The 16,222-nt window shown below is 40.7% G+C and overlaps 1 protein-coding gene across 12 annotated transcripts in view; it reads right to left on the bottom strand.

Annotated features, from left to right (window-relative positions):
• Positions 1-16,222, bottom strand: part of XRRA1 (X-ray radiation resistance associated 1) — a 65,940-nt gene that overhangs the window by 23,541 nt on the left and 26,177 nt on the right. For 7 of the 12 annotated variants that reach the window (XM_058687756.1, XM_058687755.1, XM_058687753.1 and 4 more), the window contains 3 exons: positions 14,951-15,084; positions 3,844-3,972; positions 2,894-3,111 (listed from right to left, as the gene is read on the bottom strand). In XM_058687756.1, the coding sequence (XP_058543739.1) occupies positions 2,894-3,111; positions 3,844-3,972; positions 14,951-15,084 (481 nt within the window). Of the gene's footprint in view, positions 1-2,893; positions 3,263-3,843; positions 7,383-14,950; positions 15,085-16,222 lie in introns of those variants that run through there. The other 5 variants (XM_058687752.1, XM_058687759.1, XM_058687760.1 and 2 more) reach the window with 5 other exon arrangements.

The raw sequence follows: 16,222 nt of genomic DNA, 5'->3' as shown, positions 1-16,222 counted from the left end.
AAACAACTTCTCCTACAACAAGTGTCTGGAAAGGATTTGGGGATAAGTTTATACAAGAAACAAAGTAGGGGTTAGCAAGAGGATGGGAAATCGTTGCAAGTATGGTTGCGCAAAAGTGATTCCCTGGGGAGACATATCTAGAAAGATGAGCTACAGCACACTCTGCATGAACGTATATCCTCTGCCTATAATCTCCAGTTAGAAAGGTTACTGGATACAAGTTCAAATTTCTATGTACTAGCAACAAACAGGTAGAAATGTAATATGAAAAAGCAATACCAATGACAATACCATAGAAAAAGACCAAATACATAGGAATAAATCTAACGAAAGATATGCAAGATCTCACCATGGGAGACTACAAAGCATTGATGAGAACAATTTCAAAAGACCTAAAACATGGTGGGATATATTACTCTGATAAATTAAAAAACCCAATATTGTAAAAATATAAATTCGCTCCAAATTGGTCTATAGGATCACTACAATTCTAATCAAAATCCCAGCAGGATATTGTGTGGAAACTGGCAAGATGATTCTAAAATTTATATGTAAATTCAAAGGCTTTATAATAGTTATAGCAATTCTGAAGAGCAACAACATAGCTGGAGAACTTCACTATCAGTTCTCAAAACATATTAAAAAGCTATAGCACTTTAGACACATACAGACCCTGCCTTACCATAAAACCTCTCTTACAACTCAGTGGGGAAAAGGATATAGTCTTTTCAACAAGTGCTGTTGAGTCAATTAGATATCCATCTAAAAAAGTAAACAGACTCTACTTCACATCATATACAAAACTTCTAGACAGATCATAGACCAAAATGTAAAAACTAAAATAATCAAGCTTCCAGAAGAAAATATAGGAAAATAGCTTAATGGTTTCAGACAGATAAATTCTTGAAAAGGAAACAAAAAGAACTAACCATTAAAGATTGAACTGAACTTCATTAAAATAAAGAACTTTTATTCATCAAAATTCACCATTAGAAACATGAAAAAGGAGGCTACATACAGACTGGGAAAAGATTTTTCTAATAGTTAGGTCTACAAAGAACTTGTATCCAGCATATATAAAGAACTCAAGCAAATCAACAAGAAAAGAAAAATATAACCCAATTTAAATACAGGCAAAGACTTGATTAGGCACTGCCAAAAGAGGATATGGGTCAAAGTGACCCATAAACATATGAAAGGTACGTAAGATCATTAGTCACTTAAGAAATGCAAACTAGGGGTGTCTGGGTGGACATTGAAAACACCAAGAATTAAAACAGAACTTGTTGGGGTGCCTGGGTTGCTCAGTCAGTTCCAGCTCATGTCATGATCCCAGGGTCACAGGATCAATCCCCACGTTGGTCTCCATGCTGAGTATGGAGCCTGCTTAAGATTCTCTCTCTCTCTCTCTCTCTCTCTGCCCTTTTACCTTGCTCAAGCTCACTCACTGTCTTTAAAAGAAAAAAAAATCATTAAATAATGCAAATTAAAGCCACAATAAGAAACTACTACCTACCTACCCCAAATAGGTAGAATTAAAAAGACTGACATTACCAAGTATTTGTGTGGATATGGAGTAACTGGAAGTGAAATTCTCTTACATTAATATGGGGATTAAAACTGGTACAACTGCATTGGAAAAATACTTAGAAGTACTAAATAATGTTAAACATACTTTTGAATTCCATTCCTGGGTATATACTCAACAGACAATGGGTGCTTAAGCCTACCAAAAGATATAAAAGTTATAGTAGCTTTATCCATAATAGCCTCAAACTCAAAATAACCAAAATGTCTATTAACAGTAAAAAGGGTAAATAACTTGGAAAACATACGAGAAATGAAAAATAGTGAACGACCAATATATGCAACAACATGAATGAATCTGACAGACATAATGTTGAGTGAAATAAATCAGACACAAAGAGCACATGCTGTATAATTCCATATTCATAAATTTCAAATCAAGCCAAACCTATCTTTGGTGACAGAAGTCAAAATGGGATGCTGGAAATGCTCTATATTGTAATATGCGTGGTGGTTAAAAGGAGATATACATGTAAAATTCAAGATCTATACAGTATTTCTATATTTTTACTTTATGTTGGTTACTTCTCAATTTAAAATAAATATTTAAAAAACCCACTGTGGTATTGGCACAGTAATAGATCAATAGAACAGAATATATAATCCAGAAATATACTCATGCATTAAAGAGATTTTGGTTTATAATATAAGGTGGCATTCCTTTTCTTTTCTGCCTCTAGTGTTGCCATTTGGACATGATTCTTGGCCCTGTGGTAGTGATCTTTAGACCTCAATTGGAATCAACCTACAAAGATAAACAAGCAGGCCAAGGATGGCAGCAAAGAGGATGGAAAGAACCTGAATCTCTTGAGAACATCAATGTACCCCAGAATTAGCCATCTCTGGAAAGCCTAACTTCAGAGTTTCTTGTTATTTGAGATTTTTAAAAATTTTATTTCAGAGAGAGAGAATGCATGTGTGCATGCAAGCAAGCAGGGGAGGGGCAGAGAGAGGGGGAGAGAGAGAATCTTAAGCAGGCTCTGTGCTGATGCAGGGCTTGATCTCACAACCCTGAGATAATGACCTGAGCTGAAATCAAGAGTTGGACGCTTAGCCAACTGAGCCACCCAGGTGCCCCGTGTTATTTGAGATTTTTAAAAATTTACTTTTAATTGGATTTTAAAAACACCTTAATGGAGAATCAGTTAGGAAGCCATTGAAATAATTCATGGGATACCTCCACCTCCCCAGGCCCAGCAGCTTCAGTGCAGCAGCTCCTCAAGGAGTCACAGATTTTCAAAATAAACTGTTGGAAGCTTATTCCCACCATGGGGCTAGAGTCTCTGGAATAAGGGGCACCACTCACCTGTCCGGTCAACATCCTTTTTCATGGGCAGGACAGTATAATCCGGTTGTTTATCTGAGGCCTCAAACATCCACGACTTGGGCTGCAGCATGGATTGGGGCACTTTCTGGGGACTCCCCCTGCCTCTAGCCCAGTCCCCTGACCCGTCTTGGAGCTGAACCTGCTGTAGGTACGGGATCCGGAAAATCCTGTTTTGGTCCAGGCTTAATTTCTTCAGTCTTTAATTAAGGAAAGTGAATACAGAATCACAGCAATAATGATACCTCAGGAGCATTTACCTAGCAACTTTAGGGAAAGAACATGAACTCAGGCTTGGACCCTTACTCCTTGTGTGACCTGGAGCCAGTGACTTACCCTCTCTGGACTCAATATCCCTATCTCTAAAATGGGGATGATAGTTAATAACTTTCAAGGCTCCAGTGAAGTTTAATTAGACAATGTAAATGGCTCTACACAAAGTAGCATGCAGTAAATGGTAACTGACTCCAAAATAAATTTTCCAGGGATCTAAAGATTAATCATTTAAATGCCAGCATTTAAAAAATGATAATAATAAATAAATGCCAGCATTTTCATTATTTAAATAGGTAGAATATAGCAGTTAATTCTTATCTTTCTGATTCTGGTTTTGTTTTTTTTTTTTTGTTTTTTTTTTTCTGTCTCCTCTCTCAGGGATCAGGACTCTATCTCTGGTGATATCTCTTTTTATCCTCCCTTCTCTTTGCCACTTCTAATCTAGTCACTTGATCAGAAATGTCCTACTGATGCCCCACTTTTATGGCTGAGCTAAAGCTCAGAGGGGAGAAATGGATTATCTGTGACCACACAGCAGAGGTAAGTAGTGGAACTGGGATTTCAACTCAGGCCTTTTGGATTCCAAAGCAGCACTCAGGGTGTGGGCCAGGTTGGCAGTGGTAGGGGGTCCTTCAGAGAGAGGAGTGTGGCTTTACCTTCTGAGCCCGGCCAGGCTGGCAAAGCAATTGGGGCTGGAGAGCTTGTTGTCATCCAGCATCAGTGTCTCCAGCACTGGGAACCTCAGGATGTACCTCTTGTTCGTCAGTGACGTTACAGATGCCTCCCTGTAAGTGCAAGGATCCTGGGTAATGAGCAAGGGCAGGGAACAAACTCCACCATCCCCAAGAAGTGGGAATGGGAATAGGAATGGAGATGGAGAACAGGAAATCAATCAAGAGATATAACCACCTTGGGAACCCTCTTTAGTGTCCCACAGAGGTCCCTGTAGAGAGGGACTGGAAGGTGTAATTCCCTCCCCAACTGACCCCTTCCCCAAATCCTACTCACACATACAGTCTTCTGTATGGAGAAAGGTTGCACACATCCACAGATGGACTCAGTGAGACCCGACTGGGGCAGGATGGGGTGCACTAGTAATGCTCATGGAAAATACCAGAGTGAATAAGGCATGCCCAAGTTGGGGGGAAACATTCTGAAGAAAGAATACTGCACAAATTTGGGTCAGGTCAGACTCCTGGGTATGCTGTGTCACCCTAAGGATTGGTAACTATGGGATCACCAGAAGACAAACCCCTTGGCATGGACCACAGCTTTGGTCCATGTGGGGTAAGGTAGGCTGGCTGCAGTGAGGCTCTCTTCTAAAGCAACTTAATAAAAAGCACATATCAGTAAGGAGTTGAGAAGTCTCTTTTTAAATTCAAACTCTCTGAGGAGACCCAGAAACACCTGAGAGTGGAATTTAATGGGCTGAGATCCTGAATCACACAGGCAGGGCAGGAAGTCAGGGCATTTTAGGTACTACCATTAATGTGGCCTCATTTGTGCCTCTAGATGGATAAGACCTATGTAATTCTTTTTTATTTTTTTCCAACTTAAAAAAAAGATTTTATATTTTTAGGTAATCTCTACACCCAATGTGGGGTTCAAACCTATAACCCCAAGATCAAGAGTTCCATGCTCTACCAACTGAACCAACCAGGTGCCCCTTTTTAAGTACACAAACACAGATGACTCAAATCATGTTTTCAGTTCTCCCTCCAACTCGTTTCTCTCCATATACCCAAATTAAACACTCAATACACTCAACAAAGGATGAAAGAAGCCTTTAGTTCATGGTATTTGAAGGTCACAGGTGATTCTTTTCTTCTCCTGAAAAGACCAACTTTCATGCACTAAATTTTTAATCTCTACCTGAGAGCAATTATAGGAGGGTGCACAGCAGCTCTGTTGATTTATAATTAATTGGCCAATCTTTTTCACTCCAGTGAGATGTGAAACAGCTAAAAAATAAGCCTTCGAAAAATTCCTCTTAAATTCCATAATGAAGGAGGTAGCTCTGTCCTGTCTTTTGTGACAAGTTATCGTGTTTTGCCTTTTAAAAGCTGTACCCTAATTATAACATAGAAAAGCCTAATTTTGTCTCTAATACTGATGTCTTAAAATAGGGGGGCAGTCAGTAGGTGGGTAAGGAGGACAAGAAGCGAGGCTGCAGAGGAAAGTGTCAGGCTCTCCAATGGAGTCCTTCTCATGGCAGTTTTGGTAGAAGAGCTCTTTGAAGTGGCAGGAGTCTATCAGTAAGGAGAAGCTGAAGTTTCCAGCTGTTCAGAGTGGTGCTATTGTTATTATACCTTCTCTTGCCAAAAGGAATTTAATACCATTTAAAATACAAGATTTGACTTAATTTTTTTAGAAGCTAAGAGTATGCCCCAGTGATTGGATTCAGGAATGGGAATTTGTGTGCCATATTAAGGAAGCATGGGAATGGGGACCAGCAGCCCTAGGCTGTGGCTCTGGTGCTGCTGCTGCTTTGCTTGCTGGGTGACTTCTACCTGGTGTCCAGCATATCTGGTCCTGGTCAGTTCCCCTATCTACATGATGAAAGAGGATTTCTTTTACTTTACATTGTAAGACTTCTGATTAAGCCAAACATATTGCAGAACAGACTGGACTAAGAGCTGCAGTAAAACAGATGAAATTTAGCAAGTTGTAATGCCCATTAAAATGTCAGATCAGCTCCTGTGATACAGAAAACCCACAGTGCAACCCAGGATGAGAGAGACATGGCTTCACAACTCGCTTGTGTAAAAGAGGACTTATGATGTGGCTGCTAAAGATCTGGTGTTCTTTTAGGCATTTTTAGGAAAACAGTGCTTAGAAAAAAGGAGGTAACCATCCCCCTCTGCCCCGTGCTGGTCAAGCCTGAGAGAGATGACACGTATGGTCCAAGGGGGAAAAGGAACAGGCTTAATGGGAGAGCCAAAGTCTCAGATGTCAATCAAAACATGTAATAGGACAGGCTAATGATACAAGTAGGTCAGATATCCCCCTAACTCACCCAGACAGAGATAAAGTGTGATCTATCCAGAAATGGAGACACAAATAGTCCAAAATAAATGAGGTATATGGTGAAATGGAAAAAAGTCAAGAGAAAGGAGGATGGAGAAGCAGAGTCAGGTCATGAAAAGCCTTGTGATCAATGTTAATGGAGTTTATCTTTAGAACACTGGGAAGCTGCTGAAGGACTTCAAGTAGAGCAGTGATCGAATCAGATGTGCATTTTAGGAACATCCCTCTGGCTGATGGTAAGGTGGGTGTGTTGGGAGGTGATCAAGAGAAAGAAACATTTGACAGATCCTTAGCTGTATCCCAAGTAGCATGGGCTGTGCTGATTTGCTGCAGTGAGACTGAACAGGAGGACAACAGAAATGGCCAAGTTTGAGAAACATTTAGAAAGTACAATTCACAGCATCTGGTGACTGAGTGGATGTGAGGGAGGGAAGAACTCAGGCTGATGCCCACGTTTCTCACTCAGACAACTGCACTGCTGATGGAGAGCAGTGCCCATCACTGAGGCCAGGGACACGGGAGGAGATCTTGGCATGGGCATATGCATGATGACTTTGATATAAAAAGTAAAAGTTATGGGCTCATAGCTCAGAAGATGGATGTGAAGTAGAGAAATAAAGAAGACTTGGAAGGGATGAAACTATCAAGATTATAAAGATTAATAAAAACAGTGGGTTGAGAGTAGAAAACTGGGGACGATCAACATTTAAGAGGCTGGCAGAAGAAGAGGAATCCAAAGAGCATTTTGAGTGTGGGAAGACAAATGGGAAGAAAATAACAGTAATACTTGTTTGGAGCCTCATAGCTTTCAAAGCACAATTATTTCAATTGATATCCTGATGTAAGTAGGAGTGCATTTATTTTACCCATCTTATAAAGAAATAGAAGGACATAGTGGTGGAGACTTGCCTTACTGTATGCAACAAGGCTTCCCACTGAAAACAACTAAAATGATGAATAAAACATAAAAAGAAAAAGATTCATTTATTTTTTTTTTAATTTTTAAATGTTTGTTTATTCTTTAAGAGAGAGAGAGAAAGAGATAGACAAAGACAGCATGAAGGGGGAAGGGCAGAGAGAGAGGGAGACATAGAATCTGAAGCAGGCTCCAAACAGGCTCCAGGCACAGAGCCCGATGCGGGGCTCGAACTCATAAACTGCAAGATCATGACCTGAGCCAAAGTTGGTTGCTTAACCTCCTGAGCCACCCAGGCGCCCCAAAAGATTCATCATTTAAAAACACTTAAGAGATGTGAAGACAGTAAAGTAGTAGTACCAAAATATAAAAGTTGAGACAGAAACCAAGCACAAGAAGCCATGTTTGCCTTGAGGACACTTGCTGATCTTGTCGAAACAGAAGGTGGGGCATGTAATTGGAGACCCCCCACACGAATGTAGGATCCTAAAGAGATATATCCTCAGGAGAGAGGGAACTAGCACTAAACCCATGCCCCTCATCCCACAGCTAGAAGAAAACTGCCTTGGGGTGAAAAGAAAGGAAGGGGGAGGGCAGACTGGTCCTCTTGCAAAATTACAGCCCAAATTTGTATCATCAGAGTGGTTCAGAGAATATCCAGCTAGTTTAGTTTAGTTTAGTTTAAAATGGCTTCATACTGAGTGTTCCTAGGCACCTGGCCAAAATAAATGGAAAGGTTTATGGTATCGCAGACTAACTCATGTAGGCCAACTATCCCTTGAGTATGAACTAGAAAATCCAGACAAAATATATATATTAAAAACAATTGGGATGTCTGGCTGGCTCAGTTAGTAGAGCATGTGACTCTTGATCTCAGGGTTGTGAGTTCAAGCCCCATGTTGAACATGGAGCCTACTTAAAAAAAAACAAAATAAATTTCTTTAAGGCATGTGGGAACTAACAACCTGTGAAAATTTAGGGGGCTCGGATTTGGAAAAAGAAGGAAACTCAAAGGGGATCTTGTAAAATTTGGGGTCTCTTTTTCCCTAGGGCTATCTGCTGACTCCAGAAGTGGCAGAGAGGTTGAGATGCTGAGCAGAGATTCTAACAACTATGCTAGAGTAGAGGCCAAAAATTAGATTCCAGGGTATGCCACAGAAGGGAAGCCCTGATAAACTGCCCCTACCTTAAATTAGGACATTGAAGGACTAAATCCTAGGAGGAAGTGTGAACTAGAAACAGTGTGGTCCTTGCAGAGACTGAAGACTAGCTTCAAATAATTAAGCATGAATTATATATATAAAAAAAGTCTAGAGTTGGTAAGAAAAAAATTATTTGAGTTGCCCAGAGGTCATGGCGTCTCATAGTTTCCTGATTATTTACCTTTAAATTAAAACTAATTAGACTTAAATAAAAGTAAAAATTCAGTTTTTCAGTCACAATGATCACATTTCAAGTGCTCAACACGACTAGTGGCTACCGTATTGAACAATGCAGATATAGAACACTGTCAACACTGCAGAAAATTCTGACAGTCCTAAACTAGGCCTCTCAAGGATTACCAGACAATATCTGCAAATTGGTGCTAATATCTGGGGATATGAAAGGCATGGTGGTCTATCATTCAAAGTAGGGGATTACAAAGGTCAGGTGGAAGAATGGAAATTTAGCCTGTGAATGAACCCAGTGAAGTCATCAACTTACATCGTGGTTATCTCCCCAGTTCCTGAATATATAGTTATTTTTTGAATGTATAATTAGAATAGACATACTAAGCAACCAACAGAATAACCACATTTGTTTACTGACCAACAAAGTGAGAGCTATTATACAAGGCCGGGGCAGATTGAAGCCTGAGGAATTTTGCTTCTAGAACAGTAAACCTAAAGTTATTCCCCATCTCTGAGGTAACTACAGAGATTACTGTCATCACTAAAGACAAGAAAGGTAAAAGGATACTGAGTCTTATGATATTCCTGTTAAACTTGTTTGTCTTGTGTAGAAGACAGGTCTTGAAGAATGACTATAGCTTACTGCAGGCTTAATCAAGTGGTGACTCCAATTTTAGCTGCTGTTCCACATGTGGACTCTTCTTACTGTAGCACATCAACACAGCCCCTGGTGCTTGGGATTCAGCTAAGGACCTATCAAATATTGCCTCCTCCTTACCAAACAACAAGAACTACCAGAAACAGTCTGCTTTTGTCTGACTGGGATAACAGTACATCTTTGTCCTCTTCTCCCAGGGCAACATCAACTCTTTATGTTTACCATAATCTATTACATCTACCACCAATCTATTTTGGTATTCCACAAAACATCAAGTTGATTGGACCTGATGGGCAGTAAGTTGCAAATACTCTAGATGATTTAGTAAGATGCATGTGTGTCAAAGGATGGAGGGAACCCCCACCTCCAATTCAAGGAACTACTACCTTCATTAATTTTCTTGTTGTCCAGGTATCTGGAACATGTTGGGATATACCTCCAACGTGAAAGACATAATCCTTCACCTTGCACCACCTGTTACTTATGAAAAAGGCACAAAGCTTTGTTGACCTTTTTGGACTTTGGAAGCAATGCATAAAACGTCTGTGCCAATCTAACCCTTACTGAGTATCCCATGAGGATGCCAGTTTTGTGTGAGGCTCAGAGCAAAACAAGGCTCTGCAACAGGTCCAACTGCATGAATTGTTTTCTGGGCATTAGGTCCTTGGCCAAAGGCATTGGGCAATATGACTCGATAGGTCCAACTATGCTCTAAGTGTCTAAGGCAAAAAGGTGTGCTATACAGTACAGGGTTACATCCTGGTTTTCAAGGACAGTTTGAGTTTTCACCTGTTATCCCAAAATAATTAATAGTGTTCCTTTTCCCTCTCAAATATATCCTGGTTTGGATGAGAAGTTATGTGGCCTATGAATGGAGCCTTTTATAGGTGTCAACTGCAGAATCATTTTTGAGCAAAGTTATGCCGATTCTGTGAACAACTATTTTCCTTTTGAAAAACAGTTTCTGCCTTACTGCCCCATGTTGGTAAAGACTGAACACGTGGTCACAGGAACACTGAGTGGCCATGTGACCTGAGTGGCTCATCATGAACTGAATGTGTCACAGAATTCCCTCATCAAGTGAAGTAATACGTGAGATCTGGCTCAAGCAAGTCTGGAAAAATTGCGTGAATGAATATGGCTTTGGTTCCAATGATGCCTACTCCTGCTGTACTATTACCTCTCCATCAACCCACAACTAAGAGTCTATGAGCAGTTAATGTAGGAGAGAGCCCCCAGCTGGGTTTACAAATGATTGTGCATGACATTCTGACACTAAAGAAAGACTATTGCAGTATTACAACTTTACAGGAGGGTGTCTCTGAAAGACAGGGGAAGAGGAACCCTCCCAAAAGGTAAAACTTACAGCAATATATCTATTTGCTTGGTTTATGCTGATTCATGGGCAGTGGCTGATGGTTTAGCTGAATAGTCAAAGCTTGGAAAAAATACTGTGAAACTGCTGACAGAGAGGTCTAAGGGGCAATTATGTGAATGGACCTCTCAGAATGGACAGAGTTCAAGGATTATTTGCATCCCATGTGAATGTTTCCCAAAGATGATCCACTCAGAGGAGACTCAATGATCAAGTGGACAAGATGACCCATTTCACAAAGTCAGTTGGGTCTCTCTCCTTGGATACCCTAGTACTTGCAAAATGCCCTTAGCACAGGCATGGAGGCTACACACATCCCCTCACCAAAGCAGATCTGGTCATCATCCCTGCTGAGTACCTAAAATGCCGACAGCAGAAGCCCATGTTAAGCCCCTAACATGGCACCATTTCTGAAAGAATTAGCCAGCCATCTAGTGGGAAGATGACTGTGGGCACCTTCCTTCATAAAAGGAGCAGTAATTTGTTTTGTTTACTGGAATAAATACGTACTTTGGACATGGATTTGCATTCCCTGACCACAATATTCTTCCAGCATCACCATCTGGAGAATTACAGAATGTCTTATTCATTATCCTGGTGCCTCACATACAATTGCTTCTAACCATGGAACACATTTGATAGCAAATGAGTACAATAATGAGCTTGTAAACATGTAATTCACTTTTTTACCATGTACCTCATGATGTAGAAGTAGCTGATCTAAAAGGTAAAATAGGTTTGTTTTTTTTTAACAACTCATTGATCGCACCAGCTAGGAGACCACCCCCTGTGAAGTGGGCACTCTGACTTACAGGAAGGGGTATCATATACACCAGCAACCAATAATGATGCTATTTTTTTTTCATAACTAGAACATAGGATCTAGCAATTAATGGAAGGAAATGAGAACAGATCCTCTTACAGTTATCCACTTCCAGAATTGTTGCCTCCATTCCTGCTAGAATCTTAGTTGCCTAGGGAGGAATGCTTTTACAGGGACACAAAGAACAGTTTCTCTTAACTAAAAGCTGAGATTGCTGCGGGCCACTTGGGTTCCTCATTCCACTAAACCAACAGGCAGGAAACAAGGAATTTACTGTATTGGCTGAGTGATTGATACTGATTATCAAAAGTAGGTATGATCGCTGTTATACCATGAGGACAGAATATGATTAGAATACAGGGAGTTACAAGGTGTTCCTCTTGGAAGTGTCCTCTCCATTAGTCAAAGTAAATGGAATTTCTGCAAGATGAAAAGAGTTTTGAAGACAGATGGTGGTGGGGATAGGACAATGATGTGTACATACTTAAGTGAACACCACTGCACATTTGAAAATGGTTAGGATGGTAAATTTTATGTTATGTGTATGTTACCACAATTTTAAAAAGCATTAATAGAAGACTACAACCCAATAAAAAAGCATTAATAACTTTGATCCTTCAGGAATGAATGTTTGGGATACTACACCAGTTAAAGAGTCCAAACAGCCAAGATGCTGGATAAGGAAAAAGGGGACATTAAATAGGTGATGGAATAAGGATTCATAAATATGTACTATGGCCTCCTGACCAATTAAGAAAAGAATATTATAGCAAATGTGTATATTTTCTTTTTAGCTTGCTGTGTGTGTGCATGTGTGCGTACGTGTATGTATGTGTGATTGTGTATAAATTGCTAGTGGTGAATGACTCTGCAGCTTAGTTTTTAGGTTATAAAATATTCAGGTGGCACTGTGACTGCTTTAGAAGACAGAGTAATATCATCCAGAGATGGATATGGTGAGTGATGGAACTATGTCTCATCCTTTTATAGAAGAGGGTAAAAGTGTCCTCACTAAGAGGAAAAAAATTCCTTCATGTAAGCTGAAGGTATACTGTGGTTGCTACTGTTATATGAAAATTAAATTTGGAGAGAAGGAAGAGAGTAGATGTTGGGTTTCCAAGGGGTGGGTGACACCAGTCATCTGCCTATTTGCTCTTAACCTTTATTCCTTTCCTCTGTGTTCTGCTATGTATTGTAAGGGGCCAGAGCCACCCTTAAACTACGCTTCCCAGGTCACCTTCCCAACTGGCTTCCAGTGAGATACTGCCAAGGGAGGGATTGGTGAGACTGGAAGACCAAAACAGGTGGAACAGCAACTATCTTATTTGGTTCCTGACAGCTTGCTGGTGGCAGCAGTACAACAACAGGTGGTTCTAAGAGCAGCATCTGTGCTGGCAGAGGTTCCAGCCCTGACTGAGGCAGCACATCTGCAGCGGATCTACAACTATAGCACTTTTACAACTTTTAGACTTAAAAGCCCAGCAGCAAGGATGGGGCGCCTGGGTGGCTCAGTCGGTTAAGTGCCCGACTTCAGCTCAGGTCATGTCGGGCTCTGTGCTGACAGCACAGAGCCTTGAGCCTGCTTTGGATTCTGTCTCTCTCTCTCTCTCTCTCTCTCTGCCCCTTCCCCCACTCATATTCTCTCTCTCTCTCTCAAAAATAAATAAACATTGAAAAAAAAGTTAAAGCCCAGCAGCAGGGATAGGCTTGTAGGCCCCAGTCCAGCAGTGTGAACAGCTTCTGATCTCTTGAGTATCAACCTTCTTCCTTTTTGCTCTTTCCATACCCCTCTTCTCCATTGTGCTCTTCCAGCCCTTCCACCACCTATGTAACCAATTCCCTCCATTTATTATTGCTAATATTTAGGTGTAATAAAGGTACTCTGATTGGTTTTTTTCAAGAGTCCTTATCTTTTAGAACTGTACACTGGATTATTTACAGATGAAACTACATGAATCTGCTATATTCATTTATGGCTGGATACATTTGAGATTTTTCTTAAGAAGAATCTAAGGTTGGGTGTGGTGGGGATATAGGTGAAACATGATTGGCTATGACCTCAGAACTGTCAGACAATAATTGCTGGGTGATGGGTAAATGGAGGTTCATTTTGCCATTGACTCTGCTTCTATGTGTGTTTGGAATTTTCCATAATGAAATGCCACCTATTATCTCTCCCCACTAAAAACAATGAACTACTCTCCATTTGCAATACCTCAAGTGGTTTTTATATTCCTGACTGATATGTGTCTGGTCATAAAGAAAAACTGGTTAAGATGAAGCCAACACTGAGGGAAAAAAAGATCACACCTGTATCCAGCCATAAGTGAATCCAGCACTCACCTTAGGACTTACAGGTACATGAGCCAATAAATTCCCTTTTTGTTTAAGCTAGTTTGAGTTGATTTCTGTCACTTGCAAACAAAAGGAGCCTAATGAAATCCCTAATATAATGATCACTATCATTGTCCTAACCCCTTGAGAAACTAACCAACCACTTTCATCTCTGTAATCTCCATCACATCTACCATCATCACAATAAACATTATCACCCTTTCACCTTCACCATCTCTGAATTGGTTAACATCCACTGAATACCTTCTTGTGTGAAAGCACTAGATCATCATCCAGATGCTTCAGATCAAAGATAAGTAAGACAGGGCCTCTGCCCTCACAGTGCTCACAATCTATTTGGGAGACTATATGTATATCATCCATTTATCTATTATACATATATTTATGTATATTTATGAGGTGTAAGTCATAATAGAATGTACTAAGTTCTAAAGAAGGAAAACATTAAATTCAACAGATACTTAGAGAAGGGAGGAGGAAGTATGGTCTAAAACAGTCAGGGAAGCCTTCTGGTAAGGAAAGGAGGAGGGCCTGAACAGGCCCTTGGAATACATGCAGAATCTACATAAGAAAAGAACATAATGGCCATAAGCATGGTCTCTAGACCATGCTTAAATTCTGACTCAGCCACTTATTAGCAGTTATTTAACATATCTGTGCCTCAATTTCCTTATCTATAAAAGAGGGATAATAATAGGACACCTATTTCATAGGATTGTTGTGAGGATCAAATGAGTTAATATGTATATGTGCTGAGAACCATGTCTGGCACATAGTAAGCACTATGTATATGGCATTATTACGAACAGAGAAAGGACTGGTACATTCTGGTCAGAAAGCATGGCCTGAACAAAGGTGCAAAATGGTAACATACAAAGCATAGTAGGTTTGTGAAGGGGAAAAGTCTGGCAAGAGCAATGTCCACAATTTACCCATGACCAATCAGAGGCAGGGAAAGGGACTTGTTAGACACCTGAACGTCTCCTAATAGCATAGAGGAGTGTGAGGCCACCCATCTGAGGCCTAGTCATTCTTTGGGTCCCTGCTTCCATGACTGTCTTTCTTAGGAACTTCAGTCGGTAGCATTTTCCCTGCTTTGAGCACTTACAGCCTGTCTTTATACCACTTCTGAGCTGCTCTGGGCTATTTCTTTGCATAACTTGCACCCAAAGGTTCATGAGGGAACACGTGGCATGGACCTTAGAATGTGGAACTTACTGTTCTGTGACAGCCAAATTGAGTGGCAGGGAAGTGAGCCCATTGCCTGTGAGGAGCAGGACACGGAGGTGTGGCAGAATCCCCAGATCACAAATGGCCTCTGCAGTCAGGCTGTTAAAGGAAAGGTCCAGGAACTATGGTACAAAGATAAAAGATGGGAGAGTAGAAGCACTATGCATGACAATGATGCTCATATGTGAGGTGGGAGCTAACTACTTTTTTTTTTTTTTTTTTAACCTTCTGGGCAGCCCCATCACTCACAAGCCTAAAACCCTCTTGGTTCCCTGGATTAACATTCAAGGCCTATTATAGTCCTTTCCCAGCCTATTTTCTAGCTTTAGCTCCCACTGCAAATCTTGATTTGTCCTGTGGTGCTGACCAAAGTGACATCTTTCCCATTCCCTGCATCATCCCACCTGGAGATAACTGCTTGATCTTTTCACTCAACCAGGAATGCCCTTTCTCTATGTGTCTGAATCCAAGCCCCAAAAGGGCAACTCAAAAGCTGCATCCTTATAAAATCTTTCCTAATCCCCCAGCCAGATGGAATCTCTCTCTCCCCTGACGTTAAGTGCTTTATCTAGGGGTACTTCTCACAGTCAACCAGGTATCTGATAGTTGGATACACATCTTAAGAATAGGGATATTGGTACATGGATGTACCTAGCATAGTCCTGGCACACAGTGGTGGACTATACCATAAACTGTCAGGTCAAGGGCCATGCTCCTCTATTGCTATATCCTTGTAATCTAGCATAGGACCTTGCACATAATAGGTGCATATAAAAAATCAGCTGAAATGAACTGGCTTATGAGGGCAATGACCCAAACTTTCACCTCATTATCAACCAAGGCCACCTAGACTTATGAAATAATTGGGTCAGGGGCCTGTCGGTAAACTGAGTGTCTATGTGCAAAAACAAAGGCAGTTGGGATAAATGATATCAACTAGTCTTTTTTCTCTCTCTTTTGGGCCTCTTTAGACACTCACTTTAGCACTTATGTATAAATCTGCTTCTTCTCCTCCCCTTCCATCCATACATACCCTTTGAAGCTTAGGGAGGGAGCCAAACCATAAGAGACTCTTAAAAGCTGAGAATAAACTGAGGGTTGATGGGAGGTGGGAGGGAGGGGAAAGTGGGTGATGGACATTGAGGAGGGCACCTGCTGGGATGAGCACTGGGTGTTGTATGGAAACCAATTTGACAATAAATTTCATATTAAAAAAATAAATAAAGAAAAAGAAAAAGAAAAATATGGGGGCAATTTCAG

This window comes from Neofelis nebulosa, chromosome 10 (genome assembly GCF_028018385.1).
Source record: "Neofelis nebulosa isolate mNeoNeb1 chromosome 10, mNeoNeb1.pri, whole genome shotgun sequence".
Classification (NCBI taxonomy): domain Eukaryota; kingdom Metazoa; phylum Chordata; class Mammalia; order Carnivora; family Felidae; genus Neofelis; species Neofelis nebulosa.
This window is presented reverse-complemented; position numbering and strand designations above follow the sequence as displayed.